At 25.4% G+C, this 18019-nt stretch overlaps 1 protein-coding gene across 1 annotated transcript; it reads left to right on the forward strand.

The window, feature by feature from the left end:
• Positions 1-5880: 5880 nt before the first annotated feature.
• Positions 5881-8272, forward strand: LOC115714874 (uncharacterized). The gene is made up of 3 exons (XM_030643636.2): positions 5881-6817; positions 6923-7071; positions 7769-8272. Exons 1-3 carry the CDS (start codon positions 6565-6567, stop codon positions 7919-7921), a joined length of 555 nt encoding a protein of 184 aa, XP_030499496.1. The 5' UTR covers positions 5881-6564; the 3' UTR covers positions 7922-8272.
• Positions 8273-18019: the final 9747 nt, after the last annotated feature.

Here is an 18019-nt window from a genome sequence, read left to right on the forward strand (position 1 = left end):
GTGTATGTCAATCTTCATATATACAAAGTTTTGTTCTTTATCATTAATAGCCCTTAGACCATACGTAACCAACATTGATTACTTATTACCATTATAACTAGCTATTGTGGGAATGAAGAAAAACTAAGGAAAACTCTATGCAATTATTACTATTATATGAACTTATAATAATTTTTTATGACCATATTTTTAAGAATAATCATAACTTATTGTGACTGATAATAATTAATTGACAGTTACTACACTCAAAAAATCATTGATATGAAATCATTTCCTCCTCTTTATTTAATGCTCTTAATTTCATTAATAATAACATTGTTTCTACAAAATTCATTTAGGCTCATGAATTATTAATATGTGCTTTGTGGGCGTAATATATGCTATTGCTAACTTTCCTTTATCATCAACTAGGGAATTAAGCCGCGCTTCGCGCGGTGTTGTCAAATTTTATAATTTTTTTAATTGATTTACATTTTTATACTAATTGAAAAATCATATAAATAAATATAAACTTAAAATATTGAAAAATTATATAGATATTTGATTACTGTAAATTATGAATTATAATAATATTATTAAAATATTATATTGAATTAACTAATAAAATGAATAAAATACTTAATGGATGAAAGAAGTATTCGGACAACAATTTTATATTATGTTTATTTTTCTTTGAATTTTCATAGTAAGAACATCCTACATGTGAAAAAAAATTTCAATTCAAATTTTTTATCTCTATTGATGAGAATCATTCTAACGAAAAAAAAAATGAAATGTACAAATTTCTATTATTTTAATTAATTAAATTAATTAATAGAAATAAATAGTAATTATTTTCTACACATATTAGAATTAACTTTAATTAAATTAGTTATATTTGATTAAGTTAGTTGAGGTACTCATTAGGTTGTTAGAACTTTAGTTAGTTTTATCTAACTAATCGTGGTCTTTATTTGCTGTCTATATTAAGGCATACGGTACTAAAACATCTTTAGTTAAGCATAATAAAAAAAAAATTATTTCTATTTCTTGCTTATTTCTCTCGCTCTCTGTTTCTCATTATATACAAAGATACTTCACTTTATTAATGAGAGGCTAAACTAACTTAAGATGTGTGCAAGAGAAGCTTCAAATTGATGCTAAAAGACCAAAAAATATCTTTCAAACTCATTTTTAACCCTCCTAACAAATAGAAACAATAAACTCATTTTAACGTGTCATTTTTTTTCTTCATAATATTGTTCATTATTAATTGCATAAATGTAATCATGTGTATTTGGTGTAATAGACAAAACAAAAAGCCCTCTAAACTTTTGAGTAACTTCTTTCTAATTAAATGTTTCCCATACTAATGCTCAAGTTATAGTCTTTTAAATTCTATTTAAGTTGTTTTTTTCTTTCTCTCTTTGAGTAGAATGCTACTGAAGGTGTTTTTTTTTTTAAAAAAAAAAAAAGTGTATTCATCTTAATTTTTTTTTGGGTAAATACCATTTTGGATCCTCTATTTTACAAAAGTTACCAATTGAACCCTGTGTTTTGTTAAATGACAAAATGGACCCTGTATTTTTTAAAATAGTACAAATAGGACCTTGAATTGATTTTTTGTCAAAATAAAGTTTAATTATAATCCGATCTAAAAGTGCTATGACAAAATTGTTTACATTTTTTGTATCTGTTCGTATTAAGCATTGTCTTCAAGTTGGTTGTATTAAAAAAAAAACTATCAAAAATTAAGCTCAGGGTCCTATTTTTACTATTTTAGAAAATACATGGTCCATTTTGTCATTTAACAAAACACAGGGTCCAATCTGTAACTTTTGCAAAACACAGGATCCAAAATGGTATTTACTCCTTTTTTTATCCATCCTTGAAGTCCAAATCTCATTGACTTATTTACAGTTCAGTCTCGTATTTTCCTTAGCAAGTTCCATTTATTCCTTATAATTGTCAAAGAACAATTGAAACCTCCTATTTCCAAGATATTTGTCCCCACCACTACCTATTAATATTTTATCATATTGAATTTTAGACTTTATAATGACAATAAAACTAATACATGTAACTGCTATTTTAATACATATATGTCATATATAATAATAAAATAAAATAATGGACATCCATCTCTATTAATAAATAGATAGAAAAAACATGCACAAATTAAATGAGAAAAATAAAATAAATAGTTAATCAAATTAACACAAAATAGAGAAGAAAAGATCAATAAAAAAAAACTCTTATGAACTACATGATACATCTTTTATATGTACAATTCACATATATATAGTGTTATTAAAATTTAATAAATTCTTTAATAATGAAAATATACTAACATTTAGTATAAGAATAGTGTTTGTAAATTATTTATTTCAAGCTATAAGATTACTCATATTCCTACACAATATTATCAATTTAATTAATATAAAAATTTACATTTTTAATTAATAATTAAATTCTTGAATATTTATTATAATGAAGATTTATTATAACATTCAAATATTGATCGATTGTCTTAATAATTCGATTAAGACATAATGATTAATAAATTTTTCATATTCTTAAAAAAAAAAATTGTCATTATTATGCATATTAATATATATAGAAGCATTTTATTAGTCAAAACTAAAGAATGAACAAAAAAATGATGATTAAACTATTTTTGAATTTGTATTGAAATATTAGGATTAGAACTAAGTATCACAAAATAGATGATTTTTATTTTAAATTATTACTAATAAAAAAATAAATTAAAATAAATATATAAAACTCACAACTAAAACTGAAACATAATGAAACAAAAAAAAAAATAGAGAATATAAAATAGTAATGAATAATAAATATGAAATAAAATTAAAAACATAAATGAATAAAAAAAAATTAAAATAAAAGAAACAATGTAAAAAAATTTACATAACCTCTCACTTCATCACTTTTTGTAATTAAGAAACAACTACTAAAATTCTAAACCTATACATCACAAAAGTAAAATTCATATAAAAAAATATAGGAAGAATGGTGAAACTAAGCAAACTTACATTAAAAAAAAAAGTAAAAAAAAAACATAAATAAAAATAAAAAAAAAATAAACACATGAAGAAATCCCAAAAATGAAGCTTTTAAGCACCTTTAGTTTTACTATCATCATCCATGCGATTATAAATTTCAAGATCATCAAATCTTCAATGTGATTGTCATCTTCAAGTTCTTCATAAACTTCAACATATTCAATTTTAAGTTCTATATTTCTAAAGATAAAAATGAATTGAAAAAAGAGAAAAAAATATAAGCATTCCTTAAATAATTACATTATATTTTCTATAGCAACATTATATGTAGTTTATATTGTGTAAGTTATGAAAATGAAGAGACATTATCATTAATGTTAATAATAATAATAATAATAATAATGAATATTATATGTAGAAGTTATAAAAATAAAAAGTCACACTTGAGAATTTAATATATGTGTATTTTTCTAAAAAAATAATAAAAAATTCTCACAAAATAGATAAGTTAGACTAAATAAAATATAGAAAATGAAACCTCCTATTTCCAAGATATTTGTCACCACCACTACCTATTAATATTTTATCATATTGAATTTTAGACTTTATAATGACAATAAAACTAATACATGTAACTGCTATTTTAATACATATATGTCATATATAATAATAAAATAAAATAATGGACATCCATCTCTATTAATAAATAGATAGAAAAAACATGCACAAATTAAATGAGAAAAATAAAATAAATAGTTAATCAAATTAACACAAAATAGAGAAGAAAAGATCAATAAAAAAAAACTCTTATGAACTACATGATACATCTTCTATATGTACAATTCACATATATATAGTGTTATTAAAATTTAATAAATTCTTTAATAATGAAAATATACTAACATTTAGTATAAGAATAGTGTTTGTAAATTATTTATTTCAAGCTATAAGATTACTCATATTCCTACACAATATTATCAATTTAATTAATATAAAAATTTACATTTTTAATTAATAATTAAATTCTTGAATATTCCATTCAAAAAAAAAATTCTTGAATATTTATTATAATGAAGATTTATTATAACATTCAAATATTGATCGATTGTCTTAATAATTCGATTAAGACATAATGATTAATAAATTTTTCATATTCTTAAAAAAAAAAATTGTCATTATTATGCATATTAATATATATATAGAAGCATTTTATTAGTCAAAACTAAAGAATGAACAAAAAAATGATGATTAAACTATTTTTGAATTTGTATTGAAATATTAGGATTAGAACTAAGTATCACAAAATAGATGATTTTTATTTTAAATTATTACTAATAAAAAAATAAATTAAAATAAATATATAAAACTCACAACTAAAACTGAAACATAATGAAACAAAAAAAAATAGAGAATATAAAATAGTAATGAATAATAAATATGAAATAAAATTAAAAACATAAATGAATAAAAAAAAATTAAAATAAAAGAAACAATGTAAAAAAATTTACATAACCTCTCACTTCATCACTTTTTGTAATTAAGAAACAACTACTAAAATTCTAAACCTATACATCACAAAAGTAAAATTCATATAAAAAAATATAGGAAGAATGGTGAAACTAAGCAAACTTACATTAAAAAAAAACAGTAAAAAAAAAAACATAAATAAAAATAAAAAAAATAAACACATGAAGAAATCCCAAAAATGAAGCTTTTAAGCACCTTTAGTTTTACTATCATCATCCATGCGATTATAAATTTCAAGATCATCAAATCTTCAATGTGATTGTCATCTTCAAGTTCTTCATAAACTTCAACATATTCAATTTTAAGTTTTATATTTCTAAAGATAAAAATGAATTGAAAAAAGAGAAAAAAATATAAGCATTCCTTAAATAATTACATTATATTTTCTATAGCAACATTATATGTAGTTTATATTGTGTAAGTTATGAAAATGAAGAGACATTATCATTAATGTTAATAATAATAATAATAATAATAATAATAATGAATATTATATGTAGAAGTTATAAAAATAAAAAGTCACACTTGAGAATTTAATATATGTGTATTTTTCTAAAAAAATAATAAAAAATTCTCACAAAATAGATAAGTTAGACTAAATAAAATATAGAAAGCCACCTCAACTCTTCTAATGCTTTCCTTTATATATATATTGATGATATTGATTTAGTATAAATAAATATTTATACGTTGCTTTCAGAAAAACAAGTATATATATAAATTTATATTTGTAAAACACTTGTCAATTAACTACGAAAACAGAGTATTACTCTTATTACTATTATTTTTTGATTGAAAAAAAAAAAAGCAATTTTGAAGGTTGAGGGGAAAGAAGTAGGTCAATACCGCCCAGCCTGTAGGTGGAATCTCCCGTCTTTCCATCACATCCTATGTTCGAAAAGTGTCCTCCTCAGCATCGAAATCAAAACAAATAATATTATTAAAATATCCATTTAAAAATATCATTTAAATGAAGAGAAATGTTAAAAATATAATGGTGCTTAGCATTTTTATATGTTTTAATATTGTTATTGGTTATAATTTAATATAATAATTTTTAAAAAGTATCGCAACACAACATATCAAAAAAGTAGTCACCAATAGTACTTAATATCAATACTCTAAAAAGAACTACATGTAAAAAAAATATTATCACGATAAAATATTTTTATTACTAATTAGTGATAATTTTTATAATATTTATTAAAATGAAATAAGTAAAACCTAATATTAAATTCACTAATAGTAATATTATATCTTACCATCTTTTTAGCATTTTTCTATTGAATATTATTAAAAAAACAAGTGTATTAATTATTTTTATTATTAGCAGGTATATAAATTACAACCACGTTGGATTAAGTTGAACAAGAGATTTGAGAGAGAGAGAGAGCTGGGTTCAAATGCTTTAAATTTAAGCACCATGATATTCATAGTAGTACTAGTAGAAGTAGTATCGTAGTGTTGCATTGATTCAGATTTCAGATCCAGTACGTGGGTCCCCATATTTTCTCCCCATATAGACGCACAGCAACGCAAGCAACTCATCACCCTAACCTGGTTTGATTTCTCTCTTTGCAGACCTAACACGTCTCCACTCCTAATTACGCTTCCCCAATATCCCATCACACTAACTATATATATATATATATTTCACCACTTCTCAGTTCTCATTGGTGTTAAATTCTGTGATTTCCCTTCTCTTCTGATCAATCTCGATATTCGCTTTTCATTTATTTTTATATATATTTGGATTCTTTCTTTGCCGTGCGTCGGTGAACGTGTAAGAGAATTAAAGTGAGAGAAAGAAATACAGAGAGAGAGAGAAGTGTAGTCATTTAATGGGCCGAGGAAGAAGAGGACGTGAAGACCTTATTCCCTAATTACCCTCCAAACATTGGGATTCATCCCCCAAAAAAATTTTAAAAGCCCATTACCATTAACGACGTCGTGTCCCTCCTCAACTCTCCCATAATTTCGTCTCCTTATATATATACATATATTTTTTGTGGAAGTAAATTGATTAAGTAGTGATATGGGAAATTGTCAAGCGGCAGAGGCGGCGACGGTGGTGATTCATCATCCGGCGAATAACAAAATCGACCGGATTTACTGGTCGGTGAGTGCTCAAGAAGTCATGACATCCAACCCAGGTCATTACGTGGCTCTCGTCTTCACTTCACCGACCTTGAAATCTGACAACGGTTCGCCATTGAAGCAGCTCAAGCTTCTTCGACCCGAAGATACCTTGTTGATCGGTCAGGTTTATCGTTTAATCAGTTTTGAAGGTGATTAATTTATTTTTTATCAATTGAAACTTCGAGCTAAGCTAACTTATTATATATTCCAGAATTTTGTCTTTGTTTTATTTATTTAATTTTGTTTTGGAACAGATGTGTTGAAGGAGTTTGCAGCGAAGAAGAGCGTGAAACTAGGGAAGCTGTTGAAGGAGAGAGGAGGAGTTGGGCTTGGGCTTGGGCCGGAAACCAGGAAGAGAGATTCGGGTACTGGCCCGATTCCGAACAACACGAACTCACTCAAGGTAAAATTAATTATTACAATTTAACTTTTCGTTTTTGGAAGTACGTACTCGTATTGTTTGTTGGGCAAATTCGTCATTTCGGTATGAAAATCTTTGTCAAATATGTTCTTTTTTCTTTTCCTTTTAAATTGTTATTTTCTTGCACGCACAGATAGTGACTTGGTATTTTGCCATTTTCTTAATCATTTATCTTAACATAGGTCACAAATTAACGAAAGAGAAAAATTAAATAGAATACTTTATTTAAATAAACAATTAATCCTTAGCTTTCTTGTATAAAGAAAATCTCTGAATATATACTGCTATCATTTCAATTTGTCTTCTGTATATGGAATAATCTGAACTTAGTTTGAAGTTGGAGCCACGATTCTCGAGGCCATGTCTTTTTTCGGAAAACACCGGTTTTCATTTGTAAAAAAGTTGACTCAAATAATTAAAGCCTAAGGAAAAATTAAAAAGCCATTGTAGTACTGACAAAGTTTAAAACCAAAAAAAAAGTTGGTAATATTGAAATTTGCAGATTTTGTTTTTGTCTTTTTAACAAGAGTTTGTTGTATGTATAAATTTTGCTTTAATCGAAGGAGTTTGGTATAATCACGAGTAGTCATTGTCTCACCACGCAAGTGCGTGCATGTTTTCCAATCTCCATAGTGTTTTTATTAAGTTTTTCGTCTTTTTATTTTGGTTTTTGTATTAGTCGGAACCTGAGATTCATCGCATGGGAAGAAACGACGTCGTCGTGGGTAGTAGTAGTAGTGGCAGAGGATCAGTTGGGAGGCACTACGGAGTTAGTGGTGGGGGGCAATGGAGACCAGCTTTGCAGAGCATTTCAGAGGTTATTGGAACTTGAGAAATCATCCACATTAAAATCCCTCCCTTCTCATCTGTCCCCTTCAAACGACACCTCTCTCTTTGTCGTTCGTGTTCATCGAATCTCTTTCTCTCTCTCTTTGTAATAATAAAAACAAGCCATATAGCATTAATAGTTTACTTATTTCCATGATGTTATGAATGAATGATTAGTCATCTCAACTAACTGCTGCTAGCTTAGCTAGATCGTTTCTAATTTCTATATATATGTACTTAGATAATTATTAATCCTATGTATGTGTAATACTCAATTAGGTCGTGTTTACTATAAATATTGTAATTTATTATATATACTTGGTATGACTTAATTTTAACGTTATATTATTCTCAATTATTTTAGTAGGTTCAACTGATCAGGGTCGTAAGAGAGAGTAATAAGGTTGTTGTTGTTGTTGAGGTTAGGTTGTGGTCCTTTTACTACTTTATATATATATTAAGCTAGCTTGTCAGTTCATTATTAATCGAACTGAAAAGTATTACATCAGCTATATATAGCTTAACAAGAAAGATTTTGGAACCAAGAACAAGTAATGACCTGGTATGGTTGGAGTTTAAAAGCTTTACTTGGTATACACACTATTATATTTTTAAACAGTCTTTAATTTATTCATTGAATTTTTTCAGTATTATTCACTCCAAAATCCAAAAGTGGGAACTGAAAATCTGAAAGATGCCATCTATAATTTTATGTCACTATGACATTTACAGTATCTGTGGTTTTGTTTGTGTGTATTGAACCGAAGCTTTCAATTATGGTGTTTTCGGTTTCATAGTCAAGTGGATTTATTATTCTGTTGGATTCGGTGGTTATCATTTATTGAAATACTACAACAAGATCTGTCCTATTATTTTTTCGGTGATATGGATGGCATCATACAATATTATCGGCTACAAAATTACGACCTAATTTGAGGCTGCCACATTAGTAATATAGTACTTAAAACTTTTTAGTTAATTGATATTTTTTTCAACTTGATCACTAATCTATAAGGAAGAAAAATGTATATGAAGCTAAATGATTTGTGGTAGAGAGTTTAACAAGTGGGATTTTTACAATATTCACGATAAGAACAAAGCATGCACAGTCCAACGCCAATGAATTTTGACTATATTTCATGTTTTTTAACCTAGTGCTTTTCCCACTTGTGTTACTCTGTCTCTCATTAGATTTTTATTGGATTTTTGTTGTTGAATAATTGGCTAATGATTCAAGAATTACTTTATCCCATATTTTAATGCACCTATATATAGGACCTAAAAGCTTGCTACTACGAGCTCTTTCTTTTTTTCTTTTTTTTTTAATTAAAAAAGGCAAAAGATTCTTTTGTGCTTTAATCTCAAATGACTCTTTCCATCAAAAAAAAAAAAAAAGAAAGAAAGAAAGAAAAACATATGTATATATATCTCAAATGATGACTCTTAATTAATAATTAAAGAAGATATTTTTATATGCAGTATCTCTTCTTTTTCTTTTTATATACGTTCTCAAAAGGTTCTTTGCCTTATATGCTGCATTACTCAATAATTTAGTAATATGCATTATGCAGTTATATGTTATTGCTAAGGAACCTAATACATATTATTGCTTTAGTATACATTGTTACGTTATTATTATCATTGTTTCCTTCTTATTTGGCGATTCTGAACCATCTTTCCGGTCTAATTGACTTTTTTATATATATACACTACTATAAACATTATATAGAAGTTATGAAAAATACCTAACCTTTTTTTTTTATTTGGAAAGGAAATGCCTAAACTTTTGAATAAAAAATATATATTAAAAAGGAAAATTTACAACTTATGACTAAAGTGTAAAGTATTTTACATTTTTATTTGTGTTCGGTATTTTATTCTTTTGTACAGTTCATTATTTACATCATTACTTTTTAACTTTTCATTAATTACATTTTTACGATTTGGACTTACATCAAAATTTTTGTCTATCTCTCTCTCCCCACTTTTTGTTTTCTTGTTTATTTTCTATGTACATTCTTTCTCTCAATATAATTACTCTCTACAAGCACGTCATATCAACTTTTTCTTCTCCTTTTTTATTTTTTTTTTTAAAAATCACTTTATATAGTTAATATATACCAATTTCACATACATTGTTTACAACCTATAGTTGTAACTAGTTCTAGTTCATCTTCTCTTTTTTTATATTTTTTTTTCAAAAAGGCTAAAAAAAAATTCCAAAATTGTTCTTGTTATGGGTAAAAAATTTCTTTTAACCTTCAAAGCTAACTGTAATTGAAGAAGGAAGCCTTCTTATTTCTGAAAATATTTTTTTTGGTGAGAAGGTTGAATCTCAAATGGCTAAGCACCATAAAAATCATATAGAAGTGGAGGTCCTATCCTATTTTAGTATTCTATAGTTGATTTTTTTTATATTATTATTTTTATCTATAGTTTTAAAAATATAAATTTATATGCTAAAAATGATTTGGGTCCAACTGATTGTATTTGAAATATTACATAAAATTTATTTGCATCCACACGCATTAAAAAATTTATTAAGTTAATTCAATAGTACTCACCTTTCAGCTCCCACCCACACTTGAAAAAAAAAATAGAAAAATTACTTGTCACTTAATCTAAGACACAAAGAATCTCCATTATAGTTATTTTAAATTATTTTTTTTTCTAAATTATTTGCGTGTTATTTTAGTTTTTTTTTGAGTTGACACAACGTGTTGATGCTTAATTATTTAAATTCCACATTAAATTCAGGTTATTATTCATTATTTGTACATAGAGATTTAGTTGTTCAACAAAGATCAAATTGAGTATGTGTTTATTTGTCATGGTATAAGTGATTTGTAGTTATTTTTTTTTTATTGAGATAAATTTTATGTTGTTCTTACGTTTCTTTTAGGTTGTCAACAAAATATATTGATATTTAGCTAATTTACATATTAAAACAGTGTTGTTGTCTAGTTGTTTTTTAATTATACTTGAGTAGTCCAAAAAAGATAAACAAAATGAGTATATATTTAGTTTTTTAGATATATTTTTGAGTAGTTATTTAGTTGTTTTGTAGGTTATTTTCAGTTGTTGTGCAATTATTTTGATGTATATTTTAATGTATTTTTTTATATTTTTTTGTTGTATCATGGTGTTGTATAAGTAATTTGTCGTTGTTTTTGATTTATTGAAATTGATATTTAGTTAATTTACATATTAAAGTAGTGTTGTTGTCTAGTTGTTTCTCAATTGTAATTGAGTTGTCTAAAAGAGAAAATAAATATGAGTATATATTTAGTTTTTCAGACATATTTTGAGAGGTTGTCCAGTTGTTTTGTAGTTAGTTTTAAGTTATTTTGCTGTATATTTTAGTTTATTTTTGATATTTTTTTAGTTGTGTTTGTATAAGTGATTTGTAGTTATTTTTGTTTTATTAAAATTAATTTTATGTTGTTCTTACGTTTCTTTTAGGTTGTCAAACAATATTAAAAGTAATATCAAATTATATTTTTGTTTGACCAATAAAATATTATTTTATATTGACCAACTAAAAGAAATAAATGTATATATATATATATGTTTTTTTATTTTATTTTTTAAGTTAACGTAAGCCACTACAACAAACACCATTAATAGGGGCGGAACAGTCCGCTGGTAATAATGCTGAAATCCGCCGGTAAAGCCCATTAGCGGCGGGCATCCGCCGGTATTAATCCGCCGGTAATAGCCCGTCGCTATTAATCATTAATAGCGGCGGACTGACACATCCGCCGCTATTAATGTTTAATACCGGCGGACAAATAGCGGCGGGGTCCGCCGGTAATTACGCGTAGAATTAATTAATCTGAACCATTATTACCGGCGGGTGTCCGCCGGTAATAATGGTTTTTTAAAAAAAAATATAAAAATGAAATAATTTTATTAATAAATATTATAAATAATTATTTAATTAAAAAACATTTATATTTAATTAAATATTATAAATAATATTAGAAATATTTTTTCTATATTTATTTAATTAACTTTTTTCAAATTTATATTATTAATAAATATCAAAATTAAAATTAATAAACCCACAAATTATCATCCATACATTATTTAAAATTTAAAAATTAAAAGATTATTATCCATACATTAATTTAAACTTAAAGAAATCCAAACATAATAAAAATTAAGATACACTAATTAATATTGTCTTGATTAAACAAATCATCTTCAAAATTTGAGCCAGTAGCATTTAAGTTAATATCAGGATTTGGTGCATTGTCCTGAGCTTGGGATACTGGCGGTGATGGGTAATATGGTTGCTGAGCAGATAAAATCTCCAGAAATTGTCGAGTCTGTCGTTGTTGTGCTAAATTCGGAGATTGTTGTTGTTGCGAAACATTTGGAGATTGTTGTGGCGAGAAGTTCGGGGGTTGTTGCTGAAACTGACCAGGAAAAAAATATGGATTTTGTGGACCGAAAAATTGACCGAAAAAAATCATTATTCAACTTCATTATTAATATTTAAAATTCTAAAATATTTATATGAATCTAAATTAAATTTCATACTAAAAATTTATATTAAATTCTTTTTTTTTGTCACATTTTTATTCTTCTAAACTTCTAAAATTTTAATTTTAAATAAATTTCATAACATAATATCATATTGTAACTTACAATCAAAAGTAAACAACAAACCAATTATATATAAAATTATACATTTCACACATACACATAAATAAAATACCAATTTAAGAAAATTAAATAAAATTCCTAATAATACTAAATAAAATAAATTTAAATATACCATATTTAAATAAATATTTATATATCTTTATATATTAAAAGTGTCTATCTAACGGCATTTCTTGTTTAACATTCTTGGTTTAACAGAATATACTTAAAAATAAAAGAATATTCTGTTAAATTTAACGATTAGGTTTGATCTCCCGTTAAAAAATAAACTCAATAATTAAACCCAAAAAATTAAACAATCTTTTAAATATTAATAATCTCTTTTTAAATTAAAAAAATCATCTTAGCCACATATCTCTCTAACAAACCTATCTTGGGAGAATATTAATAATTTTTTTATTTATTTTTTAAAAAAGAAAAATATAGATAAAATATTTAGAAAAGATAATATAAAAGAAGATTGATTGTGTTGGCTAAGAATATTCTGTTAAATTTAACGATTAGGTTTGATCTCCCGTTAAAAAATAAACCCAATAATTAAACCCAAAAAAATTAAACAATCTTTTAAATAAACAATCTTTTAAATATTAATAATCTCTTTTTAAATTAAAAAAATCATCTTAGCCACATATCTCTCTAACAAACCTATCTTGGGAAAATATTAATAATTTTTTTATTTATTTTTTAAAAAAGAAAAATATAGATAAAATATTTAGAAAAGATAATATAAAAGAAGATTAATTGTGTTGGCTTAGAGATTTTTGGGCTTGGGCTTAAAAAAATAATAAAAAAAAAGATAAAATTGGCTGTAATTAGTATTTACCTTATATGTTTGTGCTTATTTTTAGTTTTATTTTTAATTTTACCACCAAGAGGAGAAGGTTGAAAAATATTAGAATATGAAAATATTATTGGTGCTTATTAGTAATTTGCAAAGAATGTGAAAGTCTATAAATATATAGTTGTGTAGCTATTATTAGATATGAAATGAGATAATAGAACTTTTTTCAATTAGAAGATTAATGTACATTTTACTATTAATAACATACATTATTATAACACAACTATATTTTACTTACTAAATATACTGACACATATTTTATTTTTATAAAACAAATCGTTCAAATAATTATACTATTTTAATTATTAATTCAAATAAAAAACTAAAATATTAAATAAAACTAACACTACGTGGCTTGGCACGTAACAATCACCTAGTATAATATTAAATATATGAATATTATGTATAAAATATTTTATATAATAAAAGTTTTATTTATTTTATTTATAAAATATAAAAATATATATAACATAAAAATAATTTTTTTCATTTTAATTATATACAATAAATATATATTTATATATTTATACATAAATATATAAATAAATATATAATATATACAATAAATATGTATTTATATATAAAAATATAATATATACAATAAATTTATATTTATATATAAAAAAATATATATATATACTTATATATTAAAAAATATATAATATATAAAACATATATTTATATATAAAAACTATAATATATACAATATAAAATTATTTACAAATTAAAAAATACAATATATATAATACATATACTTTTACACAAAAAAAAAATATAATGTATATAATACACCTATTTATTTTATATATTAACAAAAAAAAAATATTTATACTAAGAAAAATAATATATTTAAGTGTATATAAAAATATATACATTTTATATATCACAGCAAATAAAAAAACCTAAAACTAATATATAACACAAATTTATATTACATACCAAAATAAAAAACCCTAAAAAATCACAAATCACACATTTATATATAAAACTAATATATAACAGAAATTTATATTACATAACACAAAATCTCACAGAAAATTAATTTATTTAGAAATTTCAAACTAATTACAAACACATACATATATTACACAGAAAATTTATCAAAAATAAATACAAAACACATACTTGAAACTAAGAACCGACGGTGACGGTGATGCGACGGTGATGGTGCGAGGAGGTCCACTGCCACAGTGCAACCGAGAGAGGAACCAAAAAAAATATGCAACCAGAAAAAAAAAAATAAGTTTGTGGAAATGTGAAAAGTGAAAATGTAAAGGGAAAATTAGTTACCTGAAGCAGTGAAATTAAATCGGTGGTGGAGCAGAGTCGGTGGTGGAGCAACGCCGGTGGTGGAGCAAAAATATGGCTGCAAACCGAGAGAGAAGTGGGGCAAAATGGCTGATAAAAAATGAGAGAAGTGTGAAAATGGGGTATCTGGGTTGGGGTTTTTTTTTATAGACAAATTATTACCGGCGGGGCCCGCCGGTATTAATTAACCCGCCGGTAATAATATAATTAGCGGCGGACCCCGCCGGTATTGGTCCGCCGCAAATAATAATAGCGGCGGACCCCGCCGGTATTGGTCCGCCGCTAATAAATTTTGAATTCCCCCTGCTTCGTTTTCCCGCACTTTACATATCACTTCAAATTAGCGGCGGGCTGTCCGCCGGTATTACCAAATGCCCGCCGCTAATTATTATTTTATTTATTTTACAAAAATAAAAATCTAAAAATTTTGATTAATACCGGCGGGCCCCCACATCCGCCGGTAATAACTTTATTATTAGGGGCGGACCTTCCCCGCCGGTAATAGGTCCGCCCCTAATAACCAAAATTGTTGTAGTGAGCGTTGATGCTCAATTAATTTTTATATTAAAATATAATTGTTATCGTGTTGTTTATTCGTTGTTATTAAGTTATTTCAGTATTGTATTTTTTGAAGTTTTTGTCTTATAAATTTATTTTTGTTTGCATAATATGATAAACTTAAATTGATTTATATGTTATGGTTAAGTTGTTTTCTAGTTGTTTTTGTGATGTTATTTAGTTGTTTTGCGCTGAGAAAAGAAGCCCTACAGTTGAAATTCACTTTATCCGAATTTGCCACGTGGCAACCACTGCTGCGTTCTGACGCTACAGTTTGTGAGCGTCAGTCAACTCTGAAGGCTTTGTCCCTCACTCGCGTGTGAGTCTCACTCGCGCCACATAGCCACATGTGTGTCACACTTCTCCTTGCGCATTTGGGGGAGTTTTTCTACCGTATTTTTGTAAATAACAAACTTTAAAAATAGTATATTTGAAATTAATAAATAATATAAATGTTTATTTTTATTTTTAGTAGTATAAATGTTTATTTAAAGTAATATTAACTTAAAATAGAAAAAATCCCATATTTTTAGTAAAAAAAAGTACAAAATATATAGAAAAGTAAAATATTCTGATAACAAAATTTTACAAATTTATAAAAAAAATATACAAAGAAATAATTAAAGTTTACAAGTTTATAACTATATATAATATTAACATATAAGCAATTGTAAAAAAAAAATATATTAATTAATTCTAAATAGTGTAAATTATAATTTTTTTTTCCTTAAGACCCATAAAAACAGTTATTTTTTTCGATAAAAAAAAAAAATAGGCCAAACACAAAAGGCATATATATATACTAGGTATGAATTACGTGCCGAGGCACGTAAATATTAGTTTTAGGTGAAGTTTTAGTTTTTTTTTTTTTTTTTTTTATTTAGATTGTGTATGAAGGTATGATCATACGAATGATTTGTTTTATTAAAGTAATATTTGAGCTATTATAATTGGTTATTCAAATAAATTTAGGTATATATATGTCATAACTATATAATACTTATTATTTACTTATAGAAAATTTGGAGAAACAAGTCATAAGTTTTGCAGATTTTAAAGCAAACATTATGTAATAAAAATTAAAATGAATGTGCGATCTTAAAATAGAAGGAAAAAGTATTAAAAAAAGTCTTAATATATGGAATATTATTAGAAAAACTAAAACGAGTATAGTGAAACTTCTGACTAATCTTCCATTGGTTCAGCTGCTTGAATGGTGAACTGGTTGTACTTTGAACTCTTTGTTCGTGTTGCATCTACATACAACTGAATTCTCCATTTTTTGGCTGATAATCGCTCCGTAGTTTTTTGGACAAACAACTTATGTTTCTGTAAAAATAATTAGTAATAAGTTTTAATATATTTCTATTTATGAAAATGTATAAATTTTACATATTTATTATTTTTTAAAATAAAAAATTAACTTTTAAATAAAAAAAAATTAACAAAATTAATATAGATATACCATAATGTTTAAATAATTTGCTTTAAAAATAAAAAAAAAAAATTAATAATTTTGAAATGAGAACATTTATTAACATAGTCTTATGATTTAGGGTTATTTACTATATTTTTTTGAAATGAGTACATAAACTAACATAGTCCTATAATTTGGGGCATATTACATCGTATGATATCACAATCAAGCAAATCAATTATTCTGTAATAAATAAGTGGCCAATACATCTCCCTACACAATTCATAGCACAGTTCTGTGATGAATTTATGTATAATTTTGAGCACAGCTCTTAATCACGGTTATAAATGCCCAAGTAATTCAAATTATTCAATTATCAATATTCTGGGTTCTGGCAAACTACAACCAATCGACGAACAGATCAAGGGATCTTTGCCTTTTGGAATTTCGACCCATTACTTTCCATTGTACCTAGAAAACATAAACAATTCACAAGTAAACAAAACCTTATGTTTCTACCTAATTCCCGTGCAAATCTAACTTTTTGTAAGAGAACTAATTTTGAGAAGATGAGATTTGAATCACTATAACCCCATTAAGAGTTTCGAATTAGTATTATATAAATAGAGATTATTAAAGAAAACCCAAATCCATGATTATTGTACAAATAAGCTTTGGATTCCCAAATAGAAAAAGAAGCCAAAGCTCTATCAAAGGTTATACAGGTAAAAATTATGTACAGTAAGGAAAAAGTAATTGAAACAAATAAAAAAAATTGAAGAAAAGTCATATTGACTATTAACAGCAGAAAATGTACCAACGTATATCTCCTTTACTCCCTACCAGAGTCAAAGATCAGATGCCATCACGACATCTAATCTGACTTTAGAAATTGAATTGTAATATAACTGTTAATTGGGAGCATATTCCCAGAAAAAAAGAAGAAAATATGTCGTTCTCCTTTAGTTAATTGGGAGCATCTTAGAGTTTTCACTACATGTAAAGTAGAGAGGGAATCAGACTTGAGAGATGCTCTACTGTGGATTTCTCCTTCTTTAAAGAGACTATCTATAATGGAAAAGGCATAACATTTTAAACCATGGTTTTGTGTAGTGATACTGTCTTTTATTAGTTTTCTTTGCTAATGTATACATTTGGACTGATGAATTGGCATGTCTACTTTGAGTTTAGTTTTTGAGATGTTGTACTTCTTAGCTGTATAATGTTATATTTTAATGAGTATATATTATAAAAATCAATGGTTACTCAGTGGTATTCTTTACTTAAAAAAATTGTAATATAACTGT

This window comes from Cannabis sativa, chromosome 4 (assembly GCF_029168945.1).
Source record: "Cannabis sativa cultivar Pink pepper isolate KNU-18-1 chromosome 4, ASM2916894v1, whole genome shotgun sequence".
Taxonomy (NCBI): Eukaryota; Viridiplantae; Streptophyta; class Magnoliopsida; order Rosales; family Cannabaceae; genus Cannabis; species Cannabis sativa.

Bases quoted from the DNA above. Each gene is read 5' to 3' on its own strand.
- LOC115714874 (XM_030643636.2), top strand. From the start codon at position 6,565: ATGGGAAATTGTCAAGCGGCAGAGGCGGCGACGGTGGTGATTCATCAT. The intron at 6,818-6,922 runs GTGATTAATTTA...GTTTTGGAACAG, and splicing joins TCGTTTAATCAGTTTTGAAG to ATGTGTTGAAGGAGTTTGCA. The intron at 7,072-7,768 runs GTAAAATTAATT...TTTTTGTATTAG, and splicing joins ACAACACGAACTCACTCAAG to TCGGAACCTGAGATTCATCG.